Source organism: Protopterus annectens, chromosome 2.part0, assembly GCF_019279795.1.
Source record: "Protopterus annectens isolate FY-2018-M chromosome 2.part0, PAN1.0, whole genome shotgun sequence".
Classification (NCBI taxonomy): Eukaryota; Metazoa; Chordata; order Ceratodontiformes; family Protopteridae; genus Protopterus; species Protopterus annectens.
In genome coordinates this window covers 1,433,311,951-1,433,334,710 of record NC_056728.1, presented here as the reverse complement: position 1 = coordinate 1,433,334,710, position 22,760 = coordinate 1,433,311,951, and the positions used below count along the sequence as shown (strand labels likewise).

General features: G+C 36.6%; 1 protein-coding gene across 1 annotated transcript in view; it reads right to left on the bottom strand.

Moving 5' to 3' along the window:
- PRSS12 (serine protease 12) overlaps positions 1-16,254 on the bottom strand; it is a 1,465,718-nt gene extending 1,449,464 nt beyond the window's left edge. The window contains exon 1 of the mRNA XM_044061659.1: positions 14,599-16,254. Coding sequence (XP_043917594.1) covers positions 14,599-14,920 — 322 coding nt within the window. The 5' untranslated portion in view covers positions 14,921-16,254. The remainder of the gene's footprint in view (positions 1-14,598) is intronic.
- Between the last annotated feature and the right edge of the window lie 6,506 nt (positions 16,255-22,760).

Here is a 22,760-nt window from a genome sequence, read left to right as displayed (position 1 = left end):
AGTCATGAAACCAGATAAAGGGGGTGGGTTGGTGGTGATGGATCAACAGAGATATGTGGACAGTATGTCTGGTCATTTGTTTGGGGATGGATATGAACAAGTATTGCTCAACGAACTGAACATAGCATACAGGAATATAGATGTCATTTTATATGATTTATTATTAAATGACCAGATATTGAAAGTAGAGTATGACTTCCTGTTACAGAATAGCCCCAGGATCCCAATGATATTTGGGATCCCAAAAATTCATAAAGACACCACCAACCCACCCATTAGGCCTATAGTAGACACTAAGGCATCAAAAACATTGACTATTGCCAAGTTTTTAGACTTTCAACTAAAAAATTGCTTAAAGAAGTTCCCACATATTATTCAAGCTTCCTGGGACTGTTTAAGAAAAATTAGACAAGAATTTTACGGTGATAAAACTATTCTGGTAACAGTTGATGTGAAAGACCTATTTAATGTTATACCTCACCAAGAGGGTATAGATTTATTCTATGACTTTCTTTGTAGGCACACCCAATATGTACATTCTAGAATTCTAACCTTTAGAACCCTGATGGAATTGGTCCTAGAAAACAACTATATAATATTTGAAGGACAATTATTTAGACAGACATCAGGTGTTGCCATGGGGGCTGCATGCGCCCCTGTAGTTGCAAATATTGTCCTTACACAATGGGAGTTCTCTATGCTCTTTTTTTCAGAAGGTTTTAAGCACTGTAAATTTTATGGGAGATACCTGGATGACATCCTGATTTTTTGGGATGGGAATTCAGACCAGTTAAGTGAATTTTTACTTTTTCTTACTTCAAATAACTCTTTTCTATGGTTTACAATGGGCACCAATTTAGACAGTATTAACTATTTGGATATCCAGATTAGTAAAGACAAGGTGAACAAGAACTTTGTTTTGACTATTTACAGGAAACCAACATACTTGAACACCCTTTTACACTTTGAAAGTGGGCATCCCTTGCACCAAAAAAGATCACTTGTCAAGGGACAAGGTGTGAGGTTGGCCAGAATGGTTACTGAGATGGAAATGTTTTACAAAGAAAGGGAGCTTTTATTGGATATGTTGTTGAGAAGAGGGTACCCTGAAGAATTTGTGAGGCCAATTTTAGAAGAAGTAACTAAGAAAAGAACAACAGGTCACTTTTATCCACTGTTGGGTCTAAGTGTTGATGAAGGGGTACATGTGTCAGGGACCAGTAGTAACAATACTGGTAGTATGAGCAACAACATTATGTATAAAAATGCATTGACAATGACCTATAATCCACAAATTTCATTCATTAGAGACATCTTAGTAAAAAAATTGGTTCATCCTGAGAAATGATGAATAAGTTGGAAGTAAAACAGGGGATGAACCATAAGTGGTATATAAAAAGATACATGCTTTAAGAATATACTGGAACAGAATAAAGAGGGTGTGAGACACAGAACGATAGAAGGATAAATAAATGTGGACACTGTTTGCAATGTAAGTTTATTTTGGAGGGGACAGTGTTGAAATAAAAAAAATATGGAGTGATAAGATATTACCACAAAAGTAATTGTGGAACTAAAAATGTGGTATATGTCACTGTGTGCCAGGTTTGTTACAGATATTACAGAGGAAAGGCAAAAAATATTTTTAGGACACATATATATCAGCACATGTATGACATTAGTAAAGGTAATACAAATAATGCACTTGCCAAGCATTTGGACAATTTCCCCAACCACAGTTTCAGATTTACTACACTTGAACATGTAGAGTTGGATGAAAGACGGGGACCTCTTGAATTATTTCTTGAGTATAAAGTATTAATGTGGCAACTCAGAGTGAATGCCACTAGTCCCCCTGGGTTAAATGAAGTAGGATCCCTCACTAGTTATTTAAAACTTAAAGCTGAATTTTACCTTTGATGTTAACATGTAAATATACCATTTTTTATCATTTTTTATATATCATCATGTATTAAATTTAGCACTCACATTCATTGTTGTTTTAGAGTGTTTAAAATGTATGTGACCTTTTACAAAAGTCTGCAGCTTTAACTAGAAGTTCTTAATGTTTAATTGAATTGTATTAATTATGCAAATGCATTTTGATGACTATTTAATGTGTTTTGGTGGTACATTCATTTATTCTGAAGAAGTCATAACTTATTGTTGACGAAAGCGCTAAAATAAAAGTTTCTCAGCTTTTACTACGTCCTCGTAAGATTCCTGACAAGAAATATTGCAAACAGAAAAATTGTGGGGTGGAAATATAATATGGAACTTAGGAAGTGAGAATATTCTGTATTGGCTGTGTTCTATAAAAATGGTGAAAATAATGGATGTAACACTGGAAAGGATGGGAAAGTTAACTGTTGTTGATGTAGGTGGAGAGAACATGTTTATAAAATTATAGCATTGTATGCATATATAACTACCAAGGGAAGAGAGAAGCTGTTTCATCAAATATTAGAGTATGTGGTGGTTAACATAAAAATTACAATTCCAGGGAACTTCAATTGTGATTGAAGAAGAAAATGTAAAAAGAAAAGGAAAGATGTAAACATACAGGGAGTGATAAAATGTGGTAAAATAGCTGTGTGGAACAAAAATAAATGGACTTATAGAAGGGGCACTTGATCTGAAATTGATTATTTTGTATTATAAGAAGGCTTTGAGGTAGCAGATGGAGATACAGATGTGATGGGTTTTCAAACCATTTAGCAATACGGATGGATGTGATGGAAGAAATTGAGTGTAGTAAAATAGTAAAGGGAATAAAAAGAATAAATGAAAAATTATGGATTGAAATTGGAGAGTAGGGAGTATTGCATTTATCAAGGGTCTTATAACCATGAAGAACTTCTAGAAAAACTGGTCTGAATGATGGATTTAATTTAAAAACTCTAAAAGTGTTTTTTCAATGGCAGGGTGATGTAAGAAAGGAATAGAAAGTAAAGCATGGGAAAATGTACAGAACTGCATTAGAAATTTCAGAGAACAATACAAGAGAGTATTATGATATGGATAAAGACATTTTTAAAATAAATTTAGAAAAAAATTAAGACATTACAAGTTAGGCAGAGATATTATTTACAAGGGAGTCAGGAGGAGGTATCTGCATATTTGGGTAAAATAGAAAAGAGGAAAATTAGTATAATGAAGGAAATGAAAGTGTAAAAGCACAGGCAAAAAGAACACAACACCAAATTATGAGTATTGTAATACAGCACATGGAAAATATGTATAAGACCGAAAAGAAGGAAAATAAGAGAGAATGGAAAGTAAAAACATTTCCAGAACGAGTTGAAGAAGAATTTGAAACATAAATTACTATTAGTGAATTGTATAAAGTGCTCAGGAAAGTAAATGCTGATTCAGTAGCATGCCCAAGTGGTACAGGGTATGGAATGCTTGAGAAATTAATGGACTGGCAAAGAGAGTATTTTGTAAATGTACTGAAATTAAGGGTTTGTTTTTGAATGGTCATGCAGTGGGATATTAAAATTTATAAGGAAGAAAAATGAGAAAAATGAAATAAATAATTGGTGACCCATCACACTAAATAACACAGATTATAAAATATGTATGAAAATAATACAGAGGAGAATGGACGGAAAGACTAGATAGATTATGGAAGAAAGGATATATGGTATAAAAGGGAAGAGATGTCAAGAATTGTTATTAGTTGTAAAAGAAATTGTGGATAATATTATAAGTAAAACAGAGGATGTGAAACTTATTGTGGGTGATATTACCAAGGCATTTGATACAGTAAGATATGATGATTTGTAGGATGTTATGGAGACGTGTGGAATAGGTAATAGAATTAGAAGAGTATGAATGTCAGCATGTCCAAATACTAGAGGGAGAGAAGAAAATTATGGCAAAAATTAGGAGCTGCAGCACCCAGCAGGATATAAGTACTCTCATCAAACTAAACAAACAACTCAGAGGACAAATAAAGTCTACCAAAGCCAAATTTGAGGTAAATTTGACCTCAGAGGCCAAGGATAACCACAAGGCATTTTTGGAAATGTCCACAACCTTAAAGGCAATACAAAATTGTGTGCAGAGCTCATTTATAATAGAGCCACCTATACTGAGCCAAAAGATATAGCAAACCTACTGGCCATCAAATTCAGCTCCAACTTTACCTCTCATTCTTCTTCAACCTTCCCTCAGGATTTACCATCAAATATAACTCCCTGTTATCACTAGGGAACAGGTCCTTAATGCTGTCTCTAAGGCCAAGAACAATTATCAATGGGCTCAGACAATATCCCAGGATGCCTTCTAATTAGCATGAAATATGGTCTATCAGGCCCTCTGGAATTCCTGTTTAACTGTAGCCTCCAAACAGGCTTCATGCCTTATAAATGGAGAACAGCAACTGTCATCTCTCTATACAAAGGAGGGCCATCTACAGAGCCGGGAGACTCGAGACCCATAAGTCTCACACTGCCTACCTTGACTTGGCCAAGGCATTTGACACAATACCCCACTCGGGCATCATTTACAAACTCAACAGGTTAAGTATAAACCCTTATGTCACCCAGTGGATAGCCAACTGGCTCACAGACAGGACCCAGGAAGTTAGAATTGGAGAGGCCACCTCTACAAAGAAGCTAGTCACAAGCGGAATCCCTCAGGGATCGGTCCTGGGACTGCACCTTTTTGCACTTACTTCTCTGAAGTAAAGGCCAATGTCAGTGGCCTCTGGCTGACTAAATTTGCAGATGATTGCAAATTAGGGACTGTAATTGAATCCCACACTGACACAAATGTTCACCAGGAAGGACTAACACAGACAAACAACTGGTGTCAGAGCCATGGACTAAACTAAGTGCAAAGAAATGCATAACACTATCCTTTGGGAAGTCATCCTCCCCTGGTAACTATCATATTCACAGTGCACCCCTAAAACTTGACCCAGCAGTCAGGGACTTGGTGACACACAGAAACAGTAATCTAGCCTTTGACCTTCATGTGTCTACTGTAGTGAGGAAAGCATTCTGTGTTGCACAACTTATAAACAAAGGTATGGCATCTAAGGCCAAGGAAGTTATTGCTCCACTGTAATTGGCATTCATCAGACCTATCATTTAGTATAATGCCCCCTTCAGTATGTACCTAACCAGGCATATCCAACAATTGGAATGTCCGCAGAGGTTCCTCCCTAAAAGAATACAAGGCATAAATAACATGTCCCTTGTAGACTGCCTCAAGGCCCTGTCCCTGTATTATGTCTCCTACAGGCTGTTGAGGGGAGATCTATACAAACACACAGCAGCAAAAAATTCCCAAAGAAATACACTCAGGAGACAGTAACTGGAAACATACTCCAAATTTTAATGGTGCTTCATTAAAATATGAAGGGGAGATCTATGCCTGGAATGCAAAGTATTGTCAGACTCCACTCTAATGGACCTCCTGCATATCCACAAAACATACAGCACCAGAATTACCCATTCTCAAGACTTAAACCTTGCCTGTGATATCAATAGGACCTGCTGGAAAGTCAAGTATGTATTCCACAGACTACCCCTGTCTCTAGAACAGGCTCCCAATCCATGTGAAGCAGAGTTTCTCCCTAATCCAATTAAAGTGTAACTCAGACAATTGGATGGGGGACAGGAAATTCATCCCTGATTTGGCACCTAAGTCTCTAATGGACAGAGGCAGCCTGTAAATGATTCATCTCCCAGGCTCCTGCTTGTAAATGTTTAATCTTCCAAGCCCCTGCTTACACTTATGGGTATCACAACTGGTCAGAGATCTGGCATGCATGTCAAGGATTAAAAAGGCTGCAGTAGTCGTTAGCCTAGTACACACTTATGAACCTATAATTAGGGTGGCTGAAATTTCAGTAAAATCAATAAATATATAAACAAATAAATAAACAACATTTGCTCACAAGTTCATCTAAAGAAGTGACTGCCCCAGTCAGGAAACTGAGACCTTTAAATATTTGCTTGTTTAAAGTTTGTAGGCCCAAACATGGGCATGGTACATGTACATATAGCAGGGTAGTAACTTTAATTTGGAATTCTGTTTCTCTGCATATAGGAACAAATTCAATAGGAAAACCTAGGACATTACTAACAGATAGCTTCCTTTCAAAAGAGTCAAGCAGATATGGTCTTCTAACATATTCTTTCAGACCCATCCTAACCTAAAAGCCTTTAAATGAGCTTTGCAGTGTATAGTCAGTTCCTCTGGTGCAGAGAGACAAACTCCTGACTACAACCCAGGTGACCTGAGTTCATTTAGAGGGTTGGCACCTCTTGGAACTGGCATGGGGAGGAGAGGGATAAAAAGGTGACATCTACTGTGGAGCGGGGATAGGCGCACATGCTTGGGTTGCTGTCTACATTCGAACCACTAGTATAAATCAGGGTCATACACACATGCTGTCTGCAAGGAGGCAGGGCTTTGGCTGCATTCTATACACAGGTGAAGACAAAACCTCAAACTCACTGCTCTGTTCACTTAGACATGATTATGAGCAGGGATGGTAGGGCATACAACAAAAAGCCAATGCCCTACTGCATGCATAAAAGCTCCTAATTCCAGTTCATTGGGCTTTTATAAATGATCCGTATGTTGTCACTCCAGAGAAAGTTACAAATAATTAGAAAAACCTTTACCTGTGTAGCTTGCACACTGTTTTATATTTCTTTGCATGTTTATTTATTAACCTTAATGTTTTCATCAGTATTATGAACACCAACATTAATATTCCATATCTCCCTTTACTAAGGTAAGATTTACCTTCTTAAGGAACTCCATGGGCAGAATGTTCTCTGCTAAAAGCGTAACAGTTTTATACAGCTATTTTTCTTGTTACTGTTGCACTGTGCTATTTACTAATCAAATTCTGTGTGCCTTAAAAAACCCTATGTTATATTGCATACCTTGTATTTTAAGTACCTTGTATTATTCTATATTTTAGTCTGAGTCACATCTGGTCTTGCTAAGTGATGTTCAAAAAGGTCTTATCAAGTAGACTGCTCTGTATAGAGTATATCTTCAAGTGTCCCTGTATCTTATAGTCCAAAAAGAGACACACATGGCTGGAAATCAGGAAATGTATTTCTAGAAGGTATTTTATTTATATTTCTATGTATTTTAACCTGTTTTTATATGTCGCTGTGTTTTATATATCTTAAACATGGTTGAATATAATATATTTTCTTGGTGTTCCTCAGTTCATAAGAAAAGTTTTCCTACTTTAGGGCTGTGTCTTTTTAAATTTTTAAATATGTAATTGATTGTAATGTTTTTTTTCAAATTGATTAATTGATTTAATTCAAATGGGTATATAAGTTCAATAATGTATGGTTTACTTTGTCTGAAGAAGTCTGGTGACGCTCACCAGACGAAAGCGCTTACCAGTGGTTAATAACTATTCGTTTTGGTGTTATTTCCTGATTTCCAGCCGTGTGTCTCTTTTTGGACTATTTAGTTTGTGGCATTATTTGGTTTCCCTGTATCTTATGTTAATGTTTTATAGTTTGCATATGTTATACACCATAAGGTAAGGATACATAGTACTTCTTTACTTCCTTAAGAACTTTATTTGTTTAATCATTATGATAATGTATGTGTTTCTAAAACTGTACGAACTTGATCTGCTCTTTTCAAATACTATATATTTTTGCCTCAGATATTGGTTTTGTTTCATTGTCAAACTAAATCTTTTGATCACTGTTGATCTTACATTTAAAGGTTGCAAGAAAGTCCTGCCAAATCACTGAAAGGGATTTGCCTTCATGTATATGGAGTGTAACCTAATGAACACCAACTCATTGGTTTACAATAAGAATATGTATATGCATATAATATATCTATGTCTATAGTTATGTGTATACATGTATGTATATACATATATATATATATATATATATATATACATATATATATATATATATATATATATATAGTTATTTATTTATTTATTTAGAGAATGGGCAAACTGTACATCAACATCCTTACTGGAGAACGAACGTTCTCCAGCAGGGTATTAATGTACAAGTAATGCACAATGACAAACGAGTTCACCACTTCCCTGGAGTGGAGCTCAGACTGCAAAAAAATCTAATGGCTGCTATTATTTTATGCTTGCTAAGCAGCGGTTCTGCCATTTAGTGAGCATAAAATGTCAACAAAAAAAAAGAGAGAGAGAGAGAGAGAGAGACTGCGTGTGTGTGAGAGAGATCGAGAAAGTGATTGATAAAAGTGAGAGTGATCTTGTGTGACTAAATGTGTGTATGAAAGCAGCAGAGACTGTGTGTGTGAGACATATAGAGATAAAAAGAGTGTGAAAGTGATCTTCTGTGACTGAATGCATGTATGAAAGCAGCAGAGACTGTGAGAGATTGAGAAAGAGGGAGAGACCGATCTTGTGTGAATGAATGTGTGTATGAAAGCATAGAAGACTGCGAGTGTGTGTGTGTGTGTGTGTGTGTGTGTGTGTGTGTGTGTGTGTGTGTGTGTGTGTGTGTGTGTGTGTATGAAAGCAGAAGAGACTGTGTATGTGTGCATGTGTGTATGGGAGAGAGAATGGGCTGTATGTAAAATTGTTGTGTTTTACTTGCCTATTATTTTTTTAAGCACTATATTATTTTTTACATATGTTTGATGTAAAATGCTTCCTCCAACACCATTAACACAGAAAGTTTGAAACATTAGGAGGAGGAACTATTTTACATTAAAAATATATAAAAAATAATATAGTACTTAAAAAAATAAATAAGCAAGTAAAACACAATTTTGTACAGAATCCATTCTCTAAGCACAATAATGCACTCCAAGGTGTATGTTAATTTGTAATTAACACCCTTCCAGGGGTGTGATTAACACCCCTGAGTGGGAGTTAATTACACATTAACACACACCCTATCAGGCATTACTACTTGCATTTATATGTATATGGGTCTACTTCAAAAGAATGAAATCCCACACTACCGAATACGAAATGAATAGGCTTACCACCTGTCCCACTTTGCGAGGGACAGTCCCTCTTTTGGCAATTGTGTCCTGCAAAAAAATTGTAAAAATGGCAAATGTCCTGAGATTTTAGGACAAAATGATTTCCTATATTTTATGTAATAGTTGCATAAAACAGTTATTCTGTATCTGAAACACCTAAATGTTATAAGAAACAGAATAAGCAACCAAAATGCTACAAGAATAAGCTTTTATTTAGGCAAAATAGTGAAATTCTGTCCTTTGTACTGGCCGTGGGTATGTTTCACCCTGCAAAACCTGATGTTTGCACCAAAAATGTCCCACTTTGGGCATTTGAAAAGGTGGCAACTCTAGAAATTAATGAGACGGCATCTCCGAAACCTCAGTTTCACAAATGACCAGAATGCAGAAGGATTTTACAGGGTAAGTATCTGATTGGCCTCCATCTTACAAAGAAACACACCATGTTACCTCAAATCTACCTAGGTGGGGGACAACACCCCCACCCCCTAACTAAATATACCAATTCTAGGATAACACTACAGTGGAGAAAAGGGCAATTTCCCCTTGTTGGCCACCTGGTTACTTACCCTGTGAAATCCTTCAGCATTCCAGTCATTTGTGGTGGAACTGAAGTTTTGACAATGTTGTCTTGTTCATTTTGTCTTTGGTAATGTAGGATTTCAGTCTTTTCAAGTAGACCTGCGTATGTGTAGGATCCTTCTCATTGATATAATGGCAAAGTGAAAGCAGTAGTACTTATATTAAGTGTTGTCACTCTTTTCACATCTTCCTCTGCCTAATCAACCAGTTGCAGTCAACCAGGTGCTGTTAAAGCACTAGAAATCAGGACTTTGCAGAGAAATGATTGAAAAGCCTGTGATTTTTAATGCCTAAGTTCTAAGAGTCCTGGTGCTATTTGTTTACACTGTAGACAAACATAATAATATTTGTGTGAAATTATCCTTGCATTGTGGCATTTAGTTTAACGATGATCAAGGAGTTAACATGAATATGGAAGGGCCCAGGCTTAAACAGTAATGTGGTATTTTCTCACTTTCTGATTTTTCTAATAAACCAAATATTTTTTCTTGAAAACCACACTGTTGTTAAGTACATAAAACTAGATTTAGAATTGTAATAATATTTAAACATTGTTTTCTAGCTGCCTCCTTTACTCCACTCTGTTGCTACTGTATAACAAAAATACTCATAATGCAATCAAGCATCTTTCCCATTGAGTGCCGTAACATAAAGATGATTTTCCTTGTATATTTGTGGTCCTTAAAATAACAGCGCAGTATCACAGAAATAAGCAGCACAATGTCATAATACCACATGCCAGTGAGGGCAACAGCAGAGAAGCATTTATTTTAGGCACTTCCTTTCTACTCAAGCCTTTTAATTCAGCCTCCAGGTTGTGCCGTTAAACTTGAGGTAGAAATGTATTCACAGTAAAATACAACAGCAAACGTAATTTTCTTAAGCAATTTATGAAAATCCATATTGAAGAAAAAGTTTAATCCTGGAAAAGTGTGTGTGTGTGTGTGTGTGTGTGTGTGTGTGTGTGTGTGTGTGTGTGTGTGTGTGTGTGTGTGTGTGTGTGTGTGTGTGTGTGTGTGTGCATGCGTGCATGAATGTCCTATGTTTGAAGAATAGTACTTTACATTTGGAGACCTCAGATTTCAAAGAAGATTGATTACTGTAATTCTTCGTTAACAGCCATCTACATCTACTTTAACTACTTTATGGCATCACTCAGAAAAGTAGTCATCTGCCTCCATCATCAGGAGCCCTTCTAAGGAATAACCCTAAATGAAATCCCCCATGCCCACTTGCAGCCCACCCAGCACTAAACAAACTGGCACAGTTCTGTGTACCTTTCCGTTGTTGGAAATTACAGACCAACCGCTTCACCAGGTAATCATTTCATCTGTTCAAATCAGAGACCACACAGGCTGTTACTCAGGTACTTCAAGAAGTCACTCACAGAAACAAACTGTAAGATGAAGGCTACCTGTTTTCTAAGGACCATCATCTTCCAAGTGTGACTATTATCCCTGTCCTTGTACTCACATGAATGTTTAGTTAGCTGTGAGAGTGTATTAACAGTTTAAAAAGGAACAGTCTCAGTTCCAAATAAGGAAAAACAAAGTCTGTAATCATAGTTATCATTTTTGGAACTTCATTGCTCAGGGAAACATGGAAAGGGTTACCATAAGTATAATTTTAATAAAATGGGAGACAATAAAATGAGATCAAAGGAAGTAGGTAAAATAATATAAGCAGTGGAAAGATTGCCATTACATTTTAAAGCTGCACTATAGAAAAGGCTGCCATACAGTGTAAAAGGAATGAACATATGGCATGACTTTCTCTAAGTATTTGTACTGCTTTAGATCTTGTTCTTCTCTCATTTATAAATAAATTACTGCTGTCATATTTAAATACGAATAATAGACAGTAAGAGAGGTGGCACAGTGGCACAGTGTCTCACAGCAAGAGGTTCCCTGATTTGACTACTGGCTGGGGTGCCTTTTTGTGCAGAGTCTGCATGTCCTCCATGTGTTTGCATGGGTTTCCTTCCACATTTCAAAGACATGCAGTAGGTGAACTGGATATTCGAAATTAGCCATAGGTGTCAGTGTGTGGTGTCAAAAAAAACTACCATGACAGGGAAAGTCACTCAGCAGTGTAAACCTTGGCTCTAGATGAATGTCATTGTTGAAGTGACACCCAAACCCATGTACAAAAATGAGAAAAAGGGGCTGTGGATGGATGAAAAAGACAGTAAGAAACAATTCACTTGAAAAAAAACAAACAAAAAAAAAAACAAATGCAGCTCTTCCTTGCAGCATCTCATCCTTGTTACAGGAGAAGTCAAGGATTTCACATACATAAACCATGTCCCAGACTTCTCTCCACCCTTCATTTTACAAAAATTTTTAGTATATGTCACATATTCTAAGTATGAAGACAAAGATGTACCCTATGCAATATTTCTAGACTTTTACAAACTCTTTCTTATATCACTTTCAGTCATATCACTAGCAATAACAAAGTCCATGCCACTTTAGGCAACCTTAGTTTTATCAGGCGTTGCTATTTTTCTCTAACTCTGTTGTTCTTTTCCTCAGTGTAATTTGTTTAGTTGTCTAAAGTTGTACAATACAATGCATTACATGGTTAAACACATTCATTTTAATCCATTTGCTGCTTACACAGAGCGTTAACAATCATTTTACAACATCTGAAGGCATGCCCATGGTTTAAAAAAACAGAAGCTGCCATTCAAAAATAGTTTAAATGCTATGTGTTATATTGGCCTTCTCTGCCAACATCTCTTATCACAGAAATGTGTAACGGCTGATTCAGCTCCAAGCAATTGGATACACCACAAAATTATCCTGTGACTGACATCTGCCAAGCATGGGCTGTTTGTACTAACCTACTGCTTTGTGCATGCCATGTTGAAGTTCTGTTCTGGTAACAGGTTGATTGTTGACAGGGTATCATAGGATCATAGATTAGTACTAGGCTAACTGTCCTCATGGGCCATTTTAAGCCTAGCAAATTACCCCATGTGAGAATCAAATCTTGCACCTTGTGTTTCTTAGGCAAGCACCTTAACCATCACACCAACCTCCCACCCTAAACAGCCTCTGCAAGGCTCAAACCCAGGACCCTGCATACAAAAGCCAAAGTGATTTTCCACTAAGCCATATCAGATATCCCTGCAATAGAGTTAGTACTACATGTTACAACCCTAGATTTAGCAGTGCTTCCTGTGAAAGAAGAGGAAAGGATATGTTGGCTACACCGACTTATTAGCCTCACAGCTCTTACTGATCTTTCAGACACAGTCTTTGCAGTGATTATTCTGAATAAATTCAAGAAATCATTCAGTAACCAAGAAACAAAAGAAGTAAACACAAGAACTATGTGACAGTATGTTTTTCACTGTGATACCTCATTGTCCAGCTGTAGAAATTGTGCAAGCAAAGTGCAAGCTTTATCAGTTGTTAGGGTTATCTAACAATGCAATAATTTGTTTTGACCATTGTTAACTATAAATTTTGTTATTTGTTTTCACCAAAGTCCATCCCTTATTCTATACCAGACTACACCACAGAAGTAATTATGAACAAAGTCATTTTTCATGGATGATACTACTTTTATTATCTGCAAATCAGAATAAATAGGCAGTCCATTTTTCTTGAAGTTTTTACAACTTACTGCATAGCTCAAGCTGTTAGCATTCCTACACTACCTTCTGGGACCTAGGTTGTTAGAAAACAAGTAGCTGTATCCAATAAAACAAAATGAGACTTTAATGACCAAACTAACAATGCTGAAGGGTAATACTGCATGAATTTAATCCAGACTGTAGTTTGTCTTGAAGACTTATAGCAAACACTTGATAAATAAATTATTTTTGATTTGAACTTAGTTGTTTTAGCCAATATGTTTTATGTATGCAGCAGTACTGTTCAGTTTAGCCCTCATTTTCTTGGAACCAGCTAGGATAGAATTTGAATTCTGCAAAATATCTGAGATACTTGTTACATACCAAACAACATTTAAATTCAATTGTTTGCAAGAGTGCAAACATACAGTCCTGTGATGATGGCACTTAGGAGCTGTTTACGATGTGTCAGCTTTGTCAGTTATACTTTAGTGGAAGATTATGTGGTACCGGTCTTAGATTTGAATCCCATCAGATTAACATTGGATTCAGCCAACAGACCCAAGCAAAATTCTGTTTGTTAGTGTTAATTACCTAATCAGGCACATTAAGCCTTAGCAAAATAATTCAGATGTTATCCAAGTCAGCAAACAGAAACAGTAGCAATTCACTGTCTTTTAATACTCTAATCCATTGAATTCACTTAAGTAGTCAAATGAGGCCAATAAATGAACATTGCTTGTTCTAAAAAAAAAGCTTACTATCACATTTTTTTACTTAACAGCACACTCATTTATAAAAACTGCTCTTCTTCCTCAGTGAATTTGCAGCTATTAACATCTAAACCCTTATCCCCACCCCAAAAAAGCCAATTGCAAACCTATCATTCTTGCTAATTATCCAGCTACTTTAAAAGCAACAAGTGTACTTATTGACATTACACTCCATTTTCGGCAATGAGCTCAAACCACAAGCAAGTAACGTGAATATTTCATTCACATAGTATAAAGATAAAAGGGTTTGATTCTATGCTAAACTCATCAGATTAAACCATTTGAAAATTAAAATGCTGAACATTTTTACTTGTCACTTATCCATGTTACTTTGCTCTGCATGCACATAGATCAGGCACCTTCTCATTCTTCGCCTCACTACATTGCAGGAAGTACTTCCGATGTGCATGTCTAGTTTGTGTGTGTGTGTGTGTGTGTGTGTGTGTGTGTGTGTGTGTGTGTGTGTGTGTGTGTGTGTGGGGGGGGGGTATGTATGTATGTATGTGCATGTGAGCATGTGTATAAGCGCGTGCAAACACAATTATGAATGTATGATATTATTCTGTGGTATGCAGAAACAGGACTAAAACAACTTCAAAACATAAAAATAAGAAGAAATTATCATGCCCCTACAAATTCCCCTAGTTGTGAACAAATAACTTATTCATTTACCCTGATTGCAGTCACAATAGTGCCAGTCTACCCTTCCCTGGGTATTTCGGAAAAAGCACCAAGGTTTGAGTCTACCATCAGGATTCCTGCAGAAGTTATGGTGCCCAAGTCCTTTCCTGCGGTATCTTTCCAAGAAACTTGGTACTTCAGTCCACTTCAAACATTTCTCTCCCGTCTCAGTGATGTTTACAAAACCTCTGGAAGAGACCGGCTTCCTTTTCTGTTGTGGGCAGGCAGACTGATGGGATAAAGGGACACTGATAGCATTACTCCTCACTGCAGACAAAGCTGCCAAAACCAGGAGCACAGTAAACCTGGACATAGTCACCTAGATAGTGTTGGAAGAGGCTACATTACAATGTCAGGGAATCAAGCTTTTCCCTTTGGATCTGGAGGTTGGGCTTCCAACTATTCTCCTCCAATCATGCATACCTTCCGTAAAAAATTCTGATTGCTGAAGGTGAGAGACCCATTAACACTTGAGCATCTGTATCATGATGTAGCTGCAAGCAGGAAAGGGTTACTTCATTGAGAAGTCTTCCCTCTTGCCTGAGCCTTTATGTGAGCATGTCCATGTGAGCACAGCTGAAGCAGCAAAAACAAGGCTTGGATCAGTCATTAAATAAAAACACAAATCGGAGTTCTTTACAACTTTCTTTGCCATGCAGCTGATCCTGTTTATATTTTCGGTTCTCGTTCAGACATAACAAATGGTTTGCTGTTCCGCACATGCTAAACAAGGTGCTAACAGTCCTGAAGATGAATTCTTATTGTCGTTTTGACCCATGCATGCTGAAAAGGAATTTCTTCAGTGCAGCCCATTTTGCACATCGAGCTGTTAGCTCATATTTCAGAATAAAAGTTTTAATGGTTTTGTCCTGGATAACATACCTTAGCTAAACACTCCACAGGTATAAATAAATTAAAATATGCATGAATAGAAATTGTGCAGGCTGGTATCATAGAAGGAAAGATGGAAAATATTTTATTTTCTTTATTCACTCTCTCACTCTCCGTCTCCTGGTTCAGTGTCCACATATGCAGTTAAAGCAGTATGAATGCTGATAACACCCGTCTTAAGTCCTTGTGCTCAGTTAGTAGTGCTGAAATTAATGCTGACAGTTAAATACTTCCAAAGATTTCTAAAGATTAAAATAAGAGAACAAAAACAAAAATTCCTTGCTCTGCTTCTGCCTTTTGAGAATCAGTGTGTTCACATTACTCTGTGTCTTGATGATGTCCCCTGCTGTATTCGCACTGTAAAAAGCACAATATATGCATATATTTTTTCACAAATCCAGTTGGTACTAACGTTCTCAATAAATATAAATGCATTCACAAAAGATCGAGTGTCACTTCCCTTAGATGTATTTCAGAAGGCATAGGAAGAACTGCTGTTCAGAATCTTGTATGTGGATGTTATCTATAAGGTGCATTCTCTTGTTAAGTCTTGGTGTCTGGGTAATCTGCCTATCTACACATGTATACATGCAAAGAGCCAGCAAGGGTCAAAAGTCAATCGTCAGCAGAAAGCAGTTCTGTGTTGGAAGCCATCAACCCATTTTCTCACTTCGTTTCATGCTGAGGATTGCAAACAAATTCCAGCTGTAGGCTGTGCTGACAGCCCCAGGTCCTGCCTGGCTCACCCGGGGCTGAAAGAGCTTCTGACATCATCATAGTAATATGATCAGTTTTTTTTTTTTTTTAACAGAGTGGGAGTGGTATGGGAGGAGAACACAGTAAACACAACAGCACGCAGATTTGTATAGCCCCTCCTACAAATCCATCAATGAAAGTGTATGTTGCTGCAGACATCTCAGCCCCTCTCTCTCTCTCTCTCTCTCTCTCTTTCTCTCTCACTCTCTCTCTCTCTCTCTCTCTCTCTCTCTCTCTCTCTCTCTCTCTCTCTCTCTCTCTCTCTCTCTCTCCCTCACACTCAAATTTGCTGTCAAATTAGGCAGCAAGTACTTATAGTATATTCGTTTATAAGATAGGCAGGATATTTGGGAATTAATCACAGATCAGTTAAAAGCAACGTTCTATATACTGGAGAGCTTTTATATCTAGTGTGTTTTTGAAGTTCTATTGATCTTTCAATTTCAGCTCGTCTATACAGTAACTTTGCAAATACCCTTTAGAAGTATGTTAAATGGTAAATAATAAGATGTGATAAATTCATTTAACATGCATCAAAGCTGGCCAACAGTGACAACAGCATTGGACTTAAATCCATGCTTTCATTTTCTTCAAATTGTTTGACCAAAAGGTAGGACATAGCAAAAACAGTCTGGCACTCGTGAGATATAATATCATAACATAACAATACCCTAATAATTACTTAAATCTAAGTTCAGTAGGATTTTATGTCACTGCTAGAGTTGTGGAAGAAACATCACATTACACTGAGATTTGACAAGACTAAATTTGAAAATGTGTCATGCCACAATACGTAGTAATGTGCAGGATTTCTAACTGATATCTTTACTTGGAACACAATTGAAATCAGAGGATATCTGTCAAATTTTCAAGTATGCAGCATCTCCTCTCAATCAGTAATGCAAGAAATGGATCAAACTGAGAGAGATATTGTAGGAAATAATGATCTTACTCCTGACTGGCATTTTATTTGTTTTTTTATGAGAAAAAGGCTGCTCTATGACTATTTTTGGTATTCCCCAACTCTCGCACCCTTTCCTGCTGTGTTCATAAGCCCAATGGCTCTTTAGTTGTCTGCCTGTTCTGAAGCCTGACACTCTTTTCTCATTTGCTTATATTAGTGAGCACTATAAGAGCATATGGTGAAGGCCATCCTTTAAGTGATAAAACTTGATTTGCCCTCCTTTCATATCTTCCCACACAGTAGTTCTACACTGCAATATCCATAGGTTTAACCACTTGTTTCAGCTTACTTTTAACTCTATGATTAGTAACACAGGCTTATACTGTCTTACAAAGCAGTTATAAACAACAAAACAGAACATGTACTATACATTTAAAAACAAACCTTATTATAAAGCTTACACTTTAGTGGCCCTTTATCGTAACTGTAGGTTTTCACTAGCAGTAAGTATTTATGTAAATTAGATTTTTATACAGGAGGGCTCTTACTTTAGAACTGGTATGATATCACATCATGAACTTCCTTTCAAAGACTTGATATATAACAGTTAAAGAGGCAGTATAAGAACTAGTTAATGTTTATAGATAATACAATGTTTTGGCTCAACCATAAATATATGTGAGCGGTGTTGTGATGATAGGAGGTACTGCCAGCTATGCCAGGAGAAGCAGGGCAGTGAATGTGTAACATATGCCAGCAAAGTTATCTGGAATTTTGTAAAGAATTATATGTCATTTGTATACCAAACTGATTTGTACAGATGCTTGTGTTGGACATTTATTTGTAAAGCTGCTTATGTTACAAATGTATCAACAGTGTGCCCTGCTAGAGACCAAATAAATGTACCTGCATTATTGTAACTGTTTAAATGTTTATATTGTAATAGAGAATACTGGAAGAGAAGAGGTTAATCACAATCCAGCTGCAGCAAACTTTGAAAAAAAGTTGAAATTAACTTAGGCCATAAAGATTGTATCTTACAGTTCTGGTTGCAGCCACAGAAAAAATGTCTGGGAAACCAAGTATTAGGAAGCCTTCTTTATTGTCTCTAGCAGGCAAATTGAAGGCAGGGTGTCACATGGAAGTTTTCTTCCTGTAAGATGGCTAACTTAGTGACTGTGTCTATAGGTAAAAAATGTACAAACTTCACAATGAACAAAAAATATGCCAACATGTTACAGAGACAAGGAGAGACATCCTTTATATTAAGTAACTGTTGCCATAAGTAAAATTAGAAACTGAAGTTTTAAGGACCAGACAATATACTTGGTATTTTCCTACAAAGAATCAAGGAAACCAAATTAAATATGTTGATCAAATTTAACAAAATGTTAATATGTGAGTATATCCCTAACCTATATCAGCAATCTGAAGTATGCTGCCCTGCAAAGAGAGGTCATATTAGGCCAAAACAATTTTAAACATTTCAGCCTAACTAGCATCCTAGGTAAAGTTATAGAGATATGCATAACAGAACGTATCCAAAATGACAGAGAGTTCCTACTTCTGTTATATATGGAATAGTATGGGTTCCTTAAGGGGAAATCCTGTCCTCTGAATCTTGTGACTGCAACCAAACCAAATGGTATCACGCACGTGGGACTGGCGTGCATGGTCCAAAAGAAACAGTAACCCAGAAAACCAACGCCAAGCAAATAACCTGCCATTATGAATACATTTTCACTAACAATACATACATGGCTGGAATACATTCTTTAATATTAATAATACCACCCATGATAAATATTATAATAATACATATGGCATGGTTATTTGCATTCCAAAGAAATTGGAAATGGAAATATATTTTGAACTTAATAAGTTGGTTGTAATGTATTCAATCCTGGTCTAAAAAGACCCCCTAACCTGATAATCCATTTGTTCTCCATATCATTGAGTTTCTGATGCCATCCTGCTTTAAATTTGCGATGTGAAATAATTCTATCTATAATAATAAATGTAAAATTAGCAGAAGGGTGTTCAAGGGTATGTTTATACAAAGCGTTGGTCATACGTTTATTCCTAATAGCACTCATGTGTTCACAAATTCTCAATTTGACAGACCTAGAGGTCTGTCCCACATAAAATGCGGAGCAATTACAAGTGGCCAAATATATAGCCCAATCAGAACTGCAATTGGCAAATATCCTGATATCAAAAACCTGAGATGTGTTTTTGCTAGAAAACTCACGAGTTTTGGGCATGTGTTTACAAAAAGAACAATGGCCACATGGAAAACTCCCTTTAAGTGTTTGTCCCTCTAAAGTGGTCTGTGATGAGTTATGTGAAGTATATCTCTTGTAATGAGTTAGAAAAGAATTTAAATTTCTACCTCTTCGGTAGGAAAAAGAACATTGTTGAGGTAATATACGGTTCAGGATTTCATGTGAACGTAAAAGTATATCTCTTGTAATGAGTTAGAAAAGAATTTAAATTTCTACCTCTTCGGTAGGAAAAAGAACATTGTTGAGGTAATATACGGTTCAGGATTTCATGTGAATGTAAAATGTCCCAATGTTGGTTAATTATATCAACAAATCGAAATAGATTGTATTTATATTATTTCTGTTTGAGGCTGTTTCAGAAATTTCATAGTATTGTATCTTATTGGCTTTTTGAATTATCCAAACATGGATCTAAACGAAATTTTACATGGATTAGCAGCTGATAAGGATAATCTTGAGGTGTTTGGCCTGACTACTAATGCCAGTTCACATATGTCCAATTCTACAATTAATAATGAACAAAAATGTAGCTATATTTTTACTAAATTAGGGAGACAGATGAAGATCTTGCGAACCAATGTTTGGCATATGAAACTGTTCAAGGCTTATCAAGCTAAGGATATAACACCAAGGGGGTTGAGGGTACGGCTACAACCTTTGGTGGCACATATTGATAATGAGTTATCCAAAGATTGGGCTGAAGCACAACATTCAGCCTCCATGCTTTTTGTAGGATGCTTGTTAAAATATTATGACAGAATAATTACTGCTAATCTGTCAGATATTCAAAGTTTGTGTATGGAGGCTGAACAATTTAACAAGCAGCAGTATTATTCCCAGCATGTCTCCAATTTGGCTAAGGATTTGTCCATTCTTGAAAAACAATTGATGAAAAGAAAGATTAATAAATTTCAGCGTGATCTTATGGACTATGAAAAAGGGAAACCCTTTATTAGTCAGAAAACAGTCAGATTTAATGAACCAAAAACAATCCAGAGGGGCAACAATAATAAAAAAAGACCTAGGTCTATTCTTAGACATCAACATATTTCTTCAGATTTCACATCTGAGGAAGAAACTTCTTCTACCACTGATGGAGAAGTGTCCTCACGCCAGGCGTCCCCAGTGGCGAAAAGAAGACAGATGCCCCCTTTAGATCAAAGGGTAGGAGGAGGGGGGGCAGAAAACACAGATCTAGGTTCAAACACCCCAACTTTACAGAATCTGTTGAAACAAATGATACAATAACAAACAATGTTCACAATATTTCTTCGACTGTTCTTTCCCCTGTTCAGATTACACTTTTAAATAAAGAATTGAACTTTGTCCCAAGTTCTGTGGTTTCTGAACATGATTTACTAAATGATGTTAATAATTTTTGTAGATTACTCAATCTTAAAATATTTTTCTCAGACAGGAATGATTCTCAAAGATCGACAGAATTTAGATTCAGAAAATCCACTTTTGTTGCTCCAATGAACAAACATGTTTCTATTTTCAGGGAATGCATCATGAAGGAGTTACACTATGCCAATGTATACCAACCACAATTCAACAATTTATCTCCCATGGAAAGACAGGCCCTGTTAGATCTCAAAAATAATCATCAGTTAGTCATTACGATGGCTGACAAAGGAGGTGCCATTGTGGTAATGGATCATCAAGCTTATACCAATGAGGCTCTTCGACAACTATCTGACTCTAGTTATTACAGACAGTTAAATGTTGATCCTACTTCACGCTTTAAGGCTGAAATTGACAGGTTTTTGGAAGTGTCTACTACTCAGGGAGTGATCACTGAACAGGTAGCTAAGCAGTTACAGGTGGAGGAACCTATTCCCCAATACCTGTATTTGCTACCTAAAATTCACAAGGATGCCCAAAACCCCCCAGGCAGGCCCATTGTTTCTGGGCGTGGTTCTTTAACTGAACCTTTATCTGCCTTCCTCACAGAATATTTAAAACCATTGTTGAAACATATTCGATCGCGCATACAGGATACAACTGAGTTTCTCAATATTGTTCAAGACTCACAATTAGAATCCTCGTGGTGGTTGTGCACTCTTGATGTAGCCTCATTATATACTAGCATACCACATGAACTAGGTATCTTAGCTGTTTCATATTGGCTTTATAAATCTAAACTATATTCCACTGAATTCAATAATTTTTTGACTAAACTGACTGAATTTGTACTGTGCAAAAACATTTTTTACTACAATGGCAAAGCCTATTGGCAAATCAATGGCACAGCAATGGGGACTTCATTTGCCCCCATATACGCAGATCTTTTCATGGGTTATTTTGAGGCCATATATATATATGGTACACAAAACAATACATTTCTGCCATTTCTAGATATTTGGAGAAGATATCTGGATGATTGTTGGATGGTGTGGCGTGGAAACAAGGAACAACTTTCTAACTTTGTGGACTATCTAAATGATAATTCTTTTGGAATTCGATTTTCAGCTAATATAGAACATGATAGCATTGTGTTTTTGGATGTTTTGGTTACTAGACTTGAGGATCAAACGTTAGCCACGTCTGTTTATAGGAAATTTCCTCAGTACAACACTCTGCTACATGCTGATAGTTGTCATCCACGCCACATCATCCACAACATCCCTAAATCTCAATTCATGAGAATGAAAAGAATATGTTCTTCTCCTGAGGATGGCTCTAATTTTTGTGATGACCTTGTCAACAGATTTGTTGATCATGGATATAAAATATACAATATCTCCAAATCTTTGAAGATAGTTAATAATTTATCACGTTCTGATTTACTACAATATAAATCTAAACAACAGTTCATGTCTGGATCACGGAACAAGTCCACTCTGAGGTTAGTCACTACATATGGGGCTAATACCAATCGATTTGTTGATATAATTAACCAACATTGGGACATTTTACGTTCACATGAAATCCTGAACCGTATATTACCTCAACAATGTTCTTTTTCCTACCGAAGAGGTAGAAATTTAAATTCTTTTCTAACTCATTACAAGAGATATACTTCACATAACTCATCACAGACCACTTTAGAGGGACAAACACTTAAAGGGAGTTTTCCATGTAGCCATTGTTCTTTTTGTAAACACATGCCCAAAACTCGTGAGTTTTCTAGCAAAAACACATCTCAGGTTTTTGATATCAGGATATTTGCCAATTGCAGTTCTGATTGGGCTATATATTTGGCCACTTGTAATTGCTCCGCATTTTATGTGGGACAGACCTCTAGGTCTGTCAAATTGAGAATTTGTGAACACATGAGTGCTATTAGGAATAAACGTATGACCAACGCTTTGTAT